The following is a 15,030-nucleotide window of genomic DNA, read 5'->3' on the forward strand; positions in this document are numbered from 1 at the left end:
TGAATGCAGGGTAAACTGTTGCACTGTATTTCCAGGGCTCCCATGCGATTATGAAGGATATCACCTGTGGAAAGCACAAAAGGTTTCTTCAGTGCAGCACATGAAAAGCGACCAACTCCATTCAGCAAGTCTAGGAGCAGCAGCACCTGTTACTCAAGTGCTTTAGAGAGATCTAGTTTTGAAAGCTCCAATAGCAGTTGCAGGCCCTTCTACATCTTTGGGGTCATCTCAAGTAACTCAACCACCAGTGGTTACATCTTCTGCTATGCAGATCCAATCTTTACATATGCTGATGGCACAAGTGGTGCCTGAGAGGTCAGGTCGTTCTCAGGCTCACTCATTAAAGCTCATGTTCACGTATTAAAGCTCGGCTCACATATTAAAGTAACATCTGCACAGGCAATTCAGGATGAGGGGAGGCCCTCAGAGGAGGATTATGGATCATCCTCGGATTCTGAGTCTGCTGCAACTGAGCATCCTTCTGACTCATTTCCAGATGTAAATGTCCAAGCTAGGCTCTCAATTTCCCCTATCAAGGAATTGCAGGCCTACCACATGCAGGTATCTGAAATTGCTGAGGCTTTAGATCTAGAAATAAAAAACCAGATCTCTGAGATTAAAGATCCAGTTTATGACTTTATGACACATCCCAATCAGCACAACCGGTTGCTCCAGCCATGCTCCCAGTAATATCTAAAGCTGCTCAGTCAGCAACTGAGGTTCCACACCAACATGTAAAAGGCTAGAAGGCCTTTACAAGGTGCAGGAGGATGACTGTTCTTTCTTCTTGTAATTCCCTACACCGAATTCATTAGTGATAGACTGTGCTCCCTCTACCAAATCTAGCTGCTAACATTCTGCACCAGTAGACAAAGAGGGCCACAAAATTGACAACATGGTAAGAAGAGTGTATTCAATGGCATGCTTATCAAATAAGATCATGAACTATGCAGCCTCCATGGCAAAATTTCACCATTCTATATGGGAGAATTTATACCAGGATATTAAGGATCTCCCAGAAGACTTCCAGAAGAGATTTGTAGATACCTTTGTAAAATCTACAGACATCACTTGTCACCACTTTACTGCCAAGCACTTGGCAGAAGCAGAGTCTTGAGCTTTAGCAACTGTGGTGTCAATGAGAAGGCATGCTTGGCTATGCTCTACAAACCTGCAAACATAAGAACATGAGAAAATCTGTGCTGGATTAGGCCCGAGGCCCATCTAGTCCAGCATCCTGCTTGACACAGTGGCCCACCAGATGCCACCAGAAATGAAAGAAAATATTGCAGGTCCTTTTGACAGAAACCAGCCGATCGCCGCAGCTCTAGGCAGCGCGGCTCGTTTGCCCTAGCCCCCTATGGAGGAGCACGTGACACTGGGAGCCGGCTCCCATTGGTCAGACATTCCTCTAGGGGGCGGGGTCAGAGCAGGCCTACGGCCTGCACACAGGCACCCGCCCAGTCCGACTCTCAGAGTTGCAGAGAGCGGACGTGGGCGGGTGGTTCTCCCAGGCCGGCCATGTGCACGTGGCTGGGCCGCGGAGAATACACCCCCGCCGGGGGCCATAGGAGGGGTGGATTGGGCTTTTAAGTCCTCCTGCCCCATAACGGCGGCCGGGGCCGCGCGAAGCAGGGATTGGGCTTCGAAGCCCTCCCGCCACATTGGTAGGCGGCCCAGGATCGCCCGCGTGCCGCCAGCCGCGGGTAACCTCTGCCGGGCCTTCTTAGGCCTCGCGGCGCAGCCGGGCAACCTCCCTGGGCCCCACCTCGCGGCGCGGACAGGCGCCACGGCCCATTTCAGGCCGCACGTGGCCACAGCCCCCGGCCCGGGGTAGGTTCAGTGGGGAACAGCTGGAGTGCTCCGGGTCCCGACTGCGACCTGGGAACACGTGGCCGGGCCCTCAGGCCTCGGACTGCTGAAGACCTTGCCAAGCTGTTTTTCAGGGATCTCTTGCTGCATTGATGTCTGGTAAGATTTCATTGAGGGTGGGAGTGGCAGTCTTGCTGAAGGATGGAAAGATCTTTGAAGAAGCGGGCAGCAGACAAATCACCTGTCTCCCTACCAGTGCCATTTTCCATGCCATAATTTACTGGGGAAGAGAGAAGATAACACCATGGAAAAGTTTTTTTAAAATCCAAGGACACAGCAAAAACATTATATCTTTGGATGCCCAATGTTATTTGTCTGCATGCAACAAAACTTACAGTCATCAGAGGCAACCGTACAAACCTTCAAATAGAAAGGATTACAGAAGGCCCTACCGCCAGTTTCAGTGCAAGAGTTATGGGCCTAAGTGCAAACAACAACATGGTTCCAGCAATAAGCAGCAGGATCCAAACAAGCAGCATATTTTATGCTTCAGACATTCCACTGGTTCATATTCAAACCTCCACTGCCATAAGGCTAGCATGTCATACACCCGCTTGGCAAAATGTAAAATCAGATAGTTGAGTGCTGCACATTCTCATTAATGGCTATGCAATATAATTCAAAACCCAACTTGTTTATGTAGGTATAAAATATATTCCTGCAACTTCTAAACTAACCAAGTAGGTAAAGGTTTTATTGGGAGAGGGAGCAATGTGGTGGATACATCAGAAATAAGGCTTCTACTCCTGTTACTTTCAAATTCCTTAAAGGGATGGAGGTATCTGTCCCATAATGGATTTAAGGTGGTTGAACAAGCATGTCCATAATAGGAAGTTTCATATGATAATTCTGCAAGGTATCTTAGCACTCCTTTACAAGGAGGAATGTTGCAACATTGGATTTGAAAGACACCTACCTAAATGGACGTGCTGAGCATGAGCGTGGTGCAAGAGCGCCACAAGCAGCTGGAGTATTCCAGCTGCGAAATCCTGCACAGGCACAGAACCAGGGTTATGAATATATACGGATCACTTACAGTTCATAAGTTATAGGTGAGCAGCCTGTTTTTCACTTCTGTTCTGAACATTGCTCTTGAAAATAAAAGGGGAAAAACCTCCCTACTTTTTTTTTAACCTTTGGATATTGCCAGTGAAGAAAAACACGTACAATTCTACCCACTATCATTTCTGCTGTAAAACATTTTAGGAGATATATTTTCTTATCTTTTAAACACATATTTCACCAAGATGACATTCAGCCTAACTGGAATAAGTAATCATTCTCTTTTTCTTACCTGCTGCTGAAAAGAGGGTCCAGGTAATTCTTTTATTTTGCTAATATCTATTCCATATTTCAGCATCATCTTTCAGTACCACTCAAAGCTGTTTGTCATTTTGATCCGCTAACAAACATAGTCCCGATCCTACCAACCTTTAACATGTTGTCATGCTTTTTATTTCCATACATACTTTCCATACATTTATAAACTCATGTGGTTGGATCCAGAGAATGACGAGTGGTGTTCCAATCATGGAATGGGACTTTTCTGCCTCTTTGTCCATGCTTCAGTCCCAAGAGCCCCTGAAAAATTGATCCCTGGAATCAATAAATCCTTGAAAATAGTTAGAATGGTGTAGTTCCATTTGAGCAGTGCTTCTCTGAATCCAGCCTCATAAATGTACACACTTGATTCATTTTCAATAAATTTGTTAAATTTAAACATATTTTTAAACTGCTGTGCACACATAAAATAAAATTAGAATCCATTCAGTTCTCAAGGGCATGTTCTCATGATGTATATTTGGGGAAATTTATCCTGTGCTGCTGGTTCATTTACTCCACCCCACTCATATATTACATATTGGGAAGTTCAGAATTTTAAAAAAGCATAGTTGCTGCATCAGGGAAAACCAGTAGGAAGGAAGTTTTGCCTGCCTGTGCAGTTGCCACAGATGTAATAATATCTTTGTCTGCTTAGTGTACTGAAGTCTCCATCAAGACTTGTGTCCTCCAAGCATCACTTTTGCCACTTTTAGCATATTTTCCGTAAGGAAAGTAAGCTTATGAGATCACACCTCCCTCTCTCTCTCTCTCTCTCTCTCTCTCTCTCTCTCTCTCTCTAATATCAATTTTGCAGTGCCTGGACCAATATGAACCAAATTGGATATAATTGTAGGAACACATAGGGATACCTCAATAGTGTAGTTTGTAATGATGTCATCCACCCCAATTCAAGATGGCGGACACATGACCCTTTTTAGGCGCAAGTGGGCTAACCTGTGGACCATCTAACCGATTTGAACCAAAACTAGTACAGTACTAGGGACACCTCAGTGGTATAGTTTGTGATGATGTCATCCACCTCAATTCAAGATGGCAGATGAATGAACGGCACAAGCAGACTAACCTGTGTACTGCCTAACCAATTTGAACAAAATTTGCTACAGATGTAGGGAAACATACAGACAGCTGGAGGGTGTAGTTTGTAATGATATCATCTGCCCTGATTCAAGATGGTGGACACATGAAAATTTTGAGGCACAAGTGGACTAAGTTGTGGACTGCCTAACCAATTTGGACCAAATTAGATGCAGATGTAGTGAGTGACACAAAGGGACACCCCAATGGCATAGTTTGTGATGATGTCATCCACCCCAGTTCAAGAAGATGGACACGTGAATGTTTGTGGCACAAGAGGTCTAACTTGTGAACCGCCTAACTGATTTAAAGTAGTATGGATAGTGAAAGGAAAGTAGGCAGATTAGTTCTTACCAGAACCTCTTGTTTTAGTATCCTATCCAGTATTTTGCTGATTCTTTTGCTCTTCTATACTTACTCTAGCATAGTCTTTCTGTGTATAGTTTGTTGACACATACTTTTTTGTGCCCTGAAATATCTGTTTCTTCTGTCACTGAGCACAATGTGGAAAGACAATTTTGTCTTTCCAACCACCTTATGTAACTGCAGCTTATAAAGGACAATAGGATGACTGATTTCAGTCTTATTGCCAACTCCTTTCTGGCTATACCTAGATGAAACTGTGACAAGGAGACTGGATAATCTTTTTGGTTCATTGCCAGGTTGTGCCATCAGTGCTTCCCTGACTGCTAGTTTAAAGATACAGGAAGAGGACGGAACCATCTCAGTGTGAAATGGAGGGACTGTATGCTTGGGGACCGTGCCACACATGTCCTGATCAATTCTTGGTTAATCTATTAATAAAAGAAGAGGAACTGTACCTGATAATGGTATCAGAAGGAAGCAATGAAGGAATACTTTGTTCTGACATGCCAGGATTGTGACTTTGTGGGAAATAGAAAGAGAAGAAAAATGAAATATTTCCTTTGGCAAAAACATATGCTTGACATCTTAAGATTCAGCTACTTAAACCATTATAAAAAGAATGGATCTACTGTATGTTTAGGGTTACTTTAATACAGGCACTGTAGTGATAATAAGGACTGGAGGGAGGACTAGGCCTCACCTAGAGCAACTGCTGGGAGGGTGGGCCTGTCCTAAACAGGAAAAAAACTGGGAAGTTCAAATCCTATAGCAATAGCACTTACATTTATATACCGCTCTATAGCCGGAGCTCTCTAAGCGGTTTACAATGATTTAGCATATTGCCCCCAACATTCTGGGCACTCATTTTACCAACCTCGGAAGGATGGAAGGCTGAGTCAACCTTGGATGGAAGGCTGAGTCAACCTATAGACTAATTTAGGGGATTGGGTGGGGATTTCTGGCTCAGCCACCAGCAGAGGCTTTGGCTTGTCTATTTAGTTTGTCCCAGGAGGACCTAGAGAAAGCAGCAGGCTGAGCTCCTGGGGATTTGAGAAGGCTGCAGCCTGTGAGTAATAGGGACCAATACAGTTAAATGCATTGGGAAAAGTTATTTTTCTTTTCTGTATAACATAGCATCTGAGTTACATAATTTAATGAAAACTTCTCTTACAATCTGTTTTATGAGAAGACAACTGTTTTTATTGCAGACCTTTTTCTTTTAATCTAATACTACATCCTTGTTGCTGAAGTGTGCTACTCTTCATTTTGGGTCTGCCTTAGTCACACATCTTTGAAGGCCTAGGACTGCTCGGCCCTTTTTGGGAGGGTTTGGCCACTTTAATCTCCCCCAGGAATCTTAGGTGGAAAGAGTGGTTTGTCCCACATCAAAATAAAGTGGATGGTGGCAGCTTCCTGTGAATCTTTTGCATTCACTCCAGTCAACTCCCCACTCCTTCTCTGGTTTGGGTAGGAGTCATTATAAGCACTTTGGAATTAGAAGGAAATCTCTGTGTGGATTGTTATGTACAATAATTGTATATAATACAATAATTGTTTCCTATGTGTATGAACAGCACACATAATGATCTACACATAGATATGTGTGAAATTTGTACATATAAATACATGTGTGACTATAACACATACTATAGGACTGGTTCACATAGTCAAGATGTAACTTGAAGAGGGCAACTTTGTCTATGTGAACTGGTCCTTTGTATTCTTAGCTGCAACACACTAATGTGGCTATTTTTCTAGATTCTGAAGCTTTTCTATTCAAATGTATGTATTCAAAAGCACAAAAATATATCCTGCTGCAACCATGTATTCATAACTGATTTATTAACTGTTAACCATATATTAATATTGACTATTGCTTAACAATGTCTTAATGATTAATTAGCTGGACATTGTCATAAAAACTATTACTGGGAACCATTCAGTAATACACGTGGCTCCCAGCAGTGGTGTGTTAGCAAACCCTCAAGGGTGCCCTAGCTGTGAGCCCAGGTTAAGGGCACAAATATGCCATTAGCCTGAACTAACTGATCTTGTGTTGATGCTGCACGGCTACACATGGCGCCCACACACCAGCAGCCTCCCAGCCAGCATCAAAATACTCCCATAATGCACTGAATACTCACACGGTACATTACAGAAGTTGCGGGGACTTCCAGGTCCCCAAACCTCCCTGCTGCAGGCAGAAGCCAGCAATCGTCTGGGTGGGCAATTTGCCTGCCCAGCAACAAGGAAAGGGTCATCTGTGGGGGAGGTAAGCTTTTTGAGGTTTCCTCCCCTCGCTCCTTCAAGCCCTTCCCACAGATCGTGAGAAAGGGCTTGGCATGTGGTACAAGAGGGCTTCAGGGACAGGAGGAAATACAGTGAAATCAGGTAATTGTAAAGTGCAGGAGGAAGACTATACCATCTCAGTATGAATATGGGGAAGGGAAGTAGTAAGATGGATCTCTAGACTTGCTGGTCAGGGTGTGTCAGTTTCAGCACTGCATTTACCACAAAGAGTGATGAAACCAAGGTTGGAGACCTTAAACTACTAGAGATGAAACTGGCAAGGCTAGTCACACTCCTTGTCAATTTTACTCCTACAGTGAAAAGACATCTGGCTTTTTGCAGGCACGGGAAGAAAGTTTTTCAGTTTTACTACTGTTTTTCACAGTCTTTGGACATGACTCTTAAAACAAGATGCATAGAATTGCACAAGGTGCATAGAATTGCATCTAATGTATTTCTTTGAGCACCATGTGCAGGAGTTTTGTACATCCAGCCTGATGGAAATTAAATCAGAATTAGACATAAAGAAGGTTTGGAATACTTGCTGCATCAGTGGAATATTTGTTTGTTTGTTTGTTTATTACATTTCTATGCCGCCCCATCCAAAGGCTCTGGGCAGTATCAGAATATCATAGATATTTCAGAATATCCATCAGGATTGGCTCCCCATTCAAAGCTATCTTTTTTGAAGTTGACAACGTCCCCTACGACAGCTCAGTCATCAATCTTTCACTCTCATCTTTGGGTGAAGTCAGCTCCGTTAGTTCCAAAGACACCAAAGTCTTTGACGCCATCATCGGCATCAGGAGTTGTGACTATTGCTTTTTCAGCACCAGCTCCAAGGAGCTCAACGCCACCAGTTTGACACTCTTTGACACCACCTACTGCATCTTGGACTGACCATCCAACGTTTTTGGCGCCAAGAGCTTCAACACTGACAACACTGACTCCTCAAGCTGCTTCAGCTCCAGCTTTCCAACTGGATACCTTACTGCCTCTTTCACCTGTATGTTCAGCACCTCCATCTCCCTTAGTAATCTCCACCACTTCGACACTGACTCACCTCATCAGGGATTCCCTTCTCACCCTGTGACACCCTCACTAGACTCTCCAGCTCTCCAGGCCTTACTTTGTCAGGAGCTAGAACACCTACTGGGCTCTGCCAATTCCACTCCCTCAGGCTTCACCATGTCCCAGGGTTTAGACACAGATGACATTGATTCTCCTATGCGTTTACCTAAAACACCGACTGACAATAGTGTTGCCCTCAACACTATTGTGCCCATCGGCAGTTCCTTGGAAGGAGCACTTCCATTTCTCTGCCTCTGAGGTCCCGAGGAGATCTGTGGACTATGACAACTCTCCTGGGGCTTTTACGTCGCTCTATCTCGCCAGGGATAGTTTCCATTTCCACTCCCTGCACACCTCTCCAGCCTTGCCCTATGACTGCAAGGAGAATAGGCTATGAAAGTCAAGGTGCTTGAGAGAGCCTCTGGCAGATATTGGTGATCCATTTAAACGTCCTGCAACTCCTGCTGCCCTGTCAGGCCCTGCCACACCGATTCCTAGAACTGCTCCTCCTACACCAGTTGTACCACATCCACTAATTCTGGTCCTTTCTGATGCCCCTACTGCTCCTGTGGCACCAGCTGCCCCAGAGATCGTTGATCTTGTGTCCCCCTTTGTACCTGTACTTCCAGCTTCTCTGGTGCAGCCTCCTTCCAGGGCCCCTCCAATCACAGACCCTAATTCAGTTGGAGAGTCCTCTTATGCTTCAAATCCAGATTCTGATGAGTCTAAAGTTCCCCTGGGCACGTCACCTGATGATAACATAGGGAATAGACCCTCTGACTCGCCCACTGAGGAAAGCAAGTAGTATAGAGTGCAAATTCAAGAAATGGCGGCAGCACTGGGACTAGAGGTACCCCCACCAGAGGATAATGTCACTAACCCAGTATATAGCTACTTGGCCTTCACATTTGTGGCATGCCCAGTAGTACTACCAATGCTCCCATCTTTAGTTGTCATGTCGAAAGGTGCTTGGGGAATCCCAGTGGCCTTGACTCTTCCTTGTAAGAACCTGTAAAGGGTGCAGGAGGTTTCCTGTTCCATTATATTCAAACACCCAGCTCCAAACTCACTGGTAGTGCACTGTGCCCTCCAGTCGAAGTCTGTTAAGAAACATTTGGCTCCAGTGGACAAAGAAGGGTGCAAGCTAGATTCTATGGTGAGGTGATTGTATTCCATGGCTTTTCTCTCTCTTAAGGTCACTAATTACCTAGCTTGCATGATTAAGTACCAACAATCGCTCTGGGATGGCTTGAAGGACGATGTGGCCAATTTGCTAGAACCCTTCAAGAACAAGTTCTGAACCACACTCTCTAAATCTACTGACCTGACTAGGCAGCAGTTGAGTAGTACTAAATGCAAGTTGTCCTCTCAAATGAGTTTAAATTATAGTTAGTAAATCTTTTTGTTTCTCCTGATGATAAAAAGAGGAAGTCAGTGTTCTGACACTACCCACTTGAAGCAAGAGAGTAATCTTTTTTGGAAAACCTGCTCCTAGTCAAATAGTCTTGTGCCAGAACTTTTTAATGCAAGTATCCAATGATTTATTTTTGTGCTCGTGTTGTGAATACTGCCATAAGACATTTGTGTCAGGACAGTAGACCCAATCCATTATTTCCCTTATATTCTTACAAAAATCTGATTCTTCTACATGTTTGAGACTTTGCCTGCTTAGCCGTTCTTCTTGTTGCTACAGTCTTTTGGGATACCATTATTTTTCTAATATTGTGTAAACTAAAGTCTTTGGGGGAAAGTATATACTACTTATGGTATTTGTTAATTGAATAGATGAGGCAGAGGGTTAATAGGCAGGCTTATTTGTTGAGCAGTTATTGGTAAGCTTTAAGTTGGGAGAGTTCATATTGTTTCAACTGTCGTTTGAACAGTAAATTGTTCATATGCTCCAACCATCCAACAGTCTCTTCTTACTGCTATCTGTCTTTGGTGACACATTGTACAGTTTTGCAGCTTAGGGAGGTGTTAGGGGTGCCTTTAACAATACACACACACTCATGCTATATACAGTAGTCCTTGGGTTTCAGTTCCCTCCCACAGGTCTCTAGAATTCAAGGGGGAATGCATCTTGATTCTGGAAATGCCTATGTATTGTTTTCCTTCAGTTTCTCTCTATATCCCGTACCCCCAGAATGGTAAATGCTGCTGAATATGTTTGTGATCACTCTGTTCAGCCACAACGAAGATCAGATCCATTGTGAAATTAAACTTTCGATTAAACATATTTAGGTTTTTATAAGTTAATAATATGATCAGTTTACTCATACACCTGCTCTTTTAAAAGCCAATGCAAGGCAATCTTAGAGAGCATGAGTGCAACATACAACAGTGGACAAGAGACTTCTGCAGTGTGTAATGAGACAGGGAGGGGCAATGTTTCAGGCAGTGTTACCAGCTGAGCTTATTCTGCCCACGCCCAGAAGCCTCCCTGGTTGCAACTGTATCTCCTGGCTTGGAGATTGCACTTTTGCTATGATCAGGAGCTGCACTGCAAAGTGAACTCCCAGTCTGTGTTATACATGGGGACAAGTCGCTTAGTTGACAGTGGACAGGTCGCCCCTAGATTTGGCTTCAAGCCCCATAAATTGGAAAGGGGATTAGATTCACACTCCCTCTTTCTGTTGGGTGGGGCTAGCTAAGCAGACTCCAGAACAGGCTACTGCAAGTGTCAGGTATTCAGGATCATTTCAGCCTTGAAATGAAATCTAAACTCCCCTCTTCCTCTGGCAAAGAGAGATAACTCCTGTTGTTAATGAAGCAATCAGGCCAGGAAGGGAAGACAGATAAGACAAGTGCAACTGCAGCCTCCATTACAATAGGGATGAATTAGTGATGAAACTTTGAAAGTGTGCCTATCAAAACTGTTGATAGAATTATTGGGAAGCCCTTCCCAGCACAGGATATTATTTAAACACACCTGCACACTCCAATTGTCCTCACAATCAGCCTTGAATGCTGATAATGATTTTTTAAATCATTAAAAAATGATTTAAAAAAAAAACAACACAGCAGAACCCCTGAACTGACCCTGAGCTGGCCTGGGGGGTTTGGCTCAACCTCGAGTCCTTGAGCCAGAACAGTTCAATGGCAAACTGGCTCGACCTCAAGCTGATTTATACATCCTTAGTTCTAGATGGCTTTGTACCCCCTGAAAGATCAGGTATGCGCACTCAAGTATGTCAAGTGTCACTCCACTGCCACTTTCTCCAGGCTGTCTCATCCACAAATGGGAGTCCTCCCCTGAAATCCTTGCTTCTTCACAGAGGCTTCTGGAGGCAAACTCTCATGTTAGATGGGACTGTCAAGATGGAAAGGAAGCAGCTATATTGCCACCTCCTCATCCAGTCCTCCTAATCTGCAAACAAGAGCCTACCCCACAAAAGTTATCAAGATAAGCCCTGCCTTGATGGACCTTAAGAGCAAGGAGGGCATCACCCACATAGCAGAGGACCCATGAAGGGTGCTCTGCCAGGGGCCTCTTCCAACCTGAGGTCAACTCTGCTTCTTATTCTCCCAGCGCATTCATGGCCTTGTGTTTCTTTGGCCTCTGTACCATACAATAAGGAATTTTGGTAGGTAAAGAAACCAACTGGAGTATCAAAACAACCCACCCTCTGTATGCTGTTACATAAATCGTAATGTATCGTATGCTGTTACATAAATCGTAATGCCTCTGTATGCTGTTACATAAATCGTAATGCCAAGGCCTCTGTTACATTTCCTGATTGTGTTGTCACATAGTATAGATGTATAAGAGGTATCAGAGCAGCATTCTTAGCTCATTATCACACTTGTAAGCTGAGCCTGGTGACAGCATGCAGAGCCCCATCTTTTCACTCATAGTCCATGCGTTGCTCTCCGTGATGGAGGACTGTTCAGGGCAGCCTGTTATCAGCCAGCCAACTACTCTCTCTGAATTGTACCCAGCAGTGGAACACGAAAGGAAATTAAACTGTGCTATCTGTCTGTGCTTCTTCACCAGCCTATGCTTGTCACAGTGTCTGTATTTTTGTAATAAAAGTAGTGGAAAATGCATGTATTTAGGTATTTCAAAATCAAAATTTTCAAAATCCAAAATTTGGTATGTAAGTGTGTACATAATAAAGTTTGTGTGAGAATATATAGCCATGGGTTTGTTTTTTTAGAGGAATTGCTTAGTTAATGAACCCACAGCTCTGATCACATATATCTGCATTATCCAATTCAGATAAGATCTGGAAAGACCAGTAGGACTCAGACAGGAAAAAGTGAAGAAGCGATTAGGAAAAGAGGGAACAATAGAGCTAGAAAGCAACAGGGTGCCTTTTTCAGAAAAACTTCTGAGTTGGTAAAATATGAATTATTGTGCGAAAAAGAAGCAAGAGAAAACTATAAAGAAAAGCAGGCTTATTTCATTCCTTTATATATGAGGTTAAACTAATATTTTCCAAGATGTCATTTAAAAAAAAAATGGTGAAAACAGATGATAAATATATGTAATTAAATAGCATTTTATTTGTAATAAAATTATTTATGTCCCTATTTTATTAGCTAAACAGTATAATAATTTAACAGATTTCTCTATCCAGGTGACAGTTCAGAAGATGCTGTTTTAGTACTGAATGGGTGACGGACAACCTTTTCTTATTCACAGTTCTTTGTTTCAGACCACCAGTTAGTAGGGCATTGCCTCAGCCTGAAAAACTTCAGACAAATAATGTTGGGAAGAAAAAGAGACCTATAGAGGTAAGGAAAATTGTGGTTCTTTTTAACATCCTCTTAATCCTTATCTTAGCAACCAATATGAGGGTATAATATACCTCTCATTGAAGAACTTCTTTAAATAGATTTCAAAAACTCCTTTGAGATTAACAGGGCAAGCAATTGATAAGGCAGTGGGCTTATACATGCTGTTGTATGATTTATTCTGTGTCTGAAAGGACCAAATACATAAAACATGCTCAGAGAAGATGGTAGTATAAAGGTCAATATGGGGGCAGAGTTGAGCAGTGGCCTCATCTACAAGTACAATGGTTGAAGAACACTTCCGTTGTTTTCCCTCATATATGTAAGAGATGCAGGACCCTTGTTGATGTTTTTGGTCATTGTTAAAATAAAAATCTGTATCATATAGTAGCCTTTAGTCACAAGAAAGCATTAAGGTTTGATTATCACAAATCTTTTTTTTTAGGATCTAGTGCTGGAGCTGGTGTTTGGATATCGAGGTAGAGATGGAAGGAACAATGTTCACTATTTGAATGATGGTGCTGATATAATTTACCATACTGCATCTGTTGGGATTCTGTATAATGTTGCAACAGGTAGGAAACTGCATACGTTACGAATATATGAAGACCCTTACTGGGTAAGAGAACCAAATGTTCATTAGATTCAGCATCCTGTTTTCTACAGTGGTAGAAAGATGCTTCTATCTATCTATCTATCTGATGTTTATACCACCTAATATGTAAATCTCTAGGCAGTGTACAAATCCCAACATTAAAAATCATCTAAAAATACATAAAACATGATGAAAGCAATATAAAACAAATTATTAAAATTATTAAAATTCTAATTAAAAGCTTGCGAGAACAGGAAAGTCTTGAGGGTCTTCCTGTAAACAAACAGAGATGGAGATGCTCTTATTTCAGCAGGGAGCATATTCCAAACCCCTGGGGCAGCCACAAAGAAAGCCCGGTCCTGAGTCGCCACCAGATGAGCTGGTGGCAACCGTAACCGGACCTCTCCAGAAGATTGTAAAAGGCAGGAGGGTTCATAACAAAGGAGGCGCTCTCTTAAATAATCTGGTCCCAAGCTGTTAAGGGCTTTATAGGTAATAATCAGCACTTTGTATTTCACCTGAAAATATGTCAGCAACCAGTGCAATTCTTCCAAAACCGGTGTTATGTGGTCCCTTCATGTTGTCCTAGAGACCAATCTGGCTGCCACATTCTGTATCAATTGTAGTTTCTGGACTATGTACAAAGGCAGCCCCACATAGAGCGCATTGCAGTAGTCAAGTCTGGAGGTTACCAGCATATGTACCACTGTTTTAAAACCATTCACCTCTAGAAATGGACGTGTCTGGCGTATCAGCCAAAGCTGATAAAAAGCACTCCTGGTCACTGCCTCAGCCTGAGAAACCAGGGAGAGCTTTGGGTCCATAAGCACTCCCAAGCTATCTAGCTGATCTTGCAGGGGGAGTGTAACCCCATCAAGAACAGGCAGATCTAAACCATCTCTCAGGTTCCGACCACCCAACAGTCAGCACTTCCATCTTGTTTGGATTCAACTTCAGTTTGTTATCCCTCATCCAGCCCATTACTGCCCCAAAGCAGGCATTTAGGAAAGATATGCTATTTCCTGATGAGGTCAATATGGAGAAGTAAATCTGGGTGTTTGATGCCAGGTCGCTCCAGAACAAATCAGAAACCATCCATGATTTGATTCTGGATGAAGGTGCCGACCTGGTATGTATTACAGAGACCTGGTTGGGGGAGGCTGGTAGCCCGGTCTGGTCCCAGCTTCTCCCTCCAGGGTACTCTATTGAGGAGCGGGTGAGGGGGGGGAGGTGGAGTGGCTGTGTTCTATAAGAACAATATCTCCCGTACCAGGATCCCTGTTGAGGTGTCGGACCATGTTGAATGTCTTTACTTAAGTTTGGGGACCAGGGATAGACTGGGACTTCTGTTGGTGTACTGATCACCCTGCTGCTCAATGGAGTCCCTAACTGAGCTGATGGACTTGGTCTCGGGCTTGGTGTTGAAGTCCCTCAGGCTTGTGGTGCTGGGGGACTTCAATGTTCATTTTGGGACCAATTTGTCTGGGACGGCTCAGGAGTTCATAGTGGCCATGACAACTATGGGCCTATCCCAAGCGGTCTTGGGACTGACGCACATTGCAGGTCACACGTTTGATTTGGTCTTTCACTCTGATGAGGGTGGTGTTCCGTGGGTGGGGACTCCTGTGATTTCCCCATTGTCATGGACGGACCATCATCTGGTTAAGGTTGGACTTACAGTC

The 15,030-nt window shown here is 43.5% G+C and overlaps 1 protein-coding gene across 12 annotated transcripts in view; it reads left to right on the plus strand.

Annotated features, from left to right (window-relative positions):
- Positions 1-15,030, plus strand: part of EML5 (EMAP like 5) — a 266,795-nt gene that overhangs the window by 202,006 nt on the left and 49,759 nt on the right. For all 12 annotated transcript variants that reach the window (XR_008313699.1, XM_053285479.1, XM_053285478.1 and 9 more), the window contains 2 exons: positions 12,675-12,753; positions 13,199-13,328. Coding sequence is in view for 11 of the 12 variants with exons in the window: in XM_053285479.1 (XP_053141454.1) it covers positions 12,675-12,753; positions 13,199-13,328 (209 nt within the window). In the remaining variant the exon portion in view is untranslated. The remainder of the gene's footprint in view (positions 1-12,674; positions 12,754-13,198; positions 13,329-15,030) is intronic.

The sequence above is a fragment of the Hemicordylus capensis genome, chromosome 1, assembly GCF_027244095.1.
Source record: "Hemicordylus capensis ecotype Gifberg chromosome 1, rHemCap1.1.pri, whole genome shotgun sequence".
Classification (NCBI taxonomy): Eukaryota; Metazoa; Chordata; class Lepidosauria; order Squamata; family Cordylidae; genus Hemicordylus; species Hemicordylus capensis.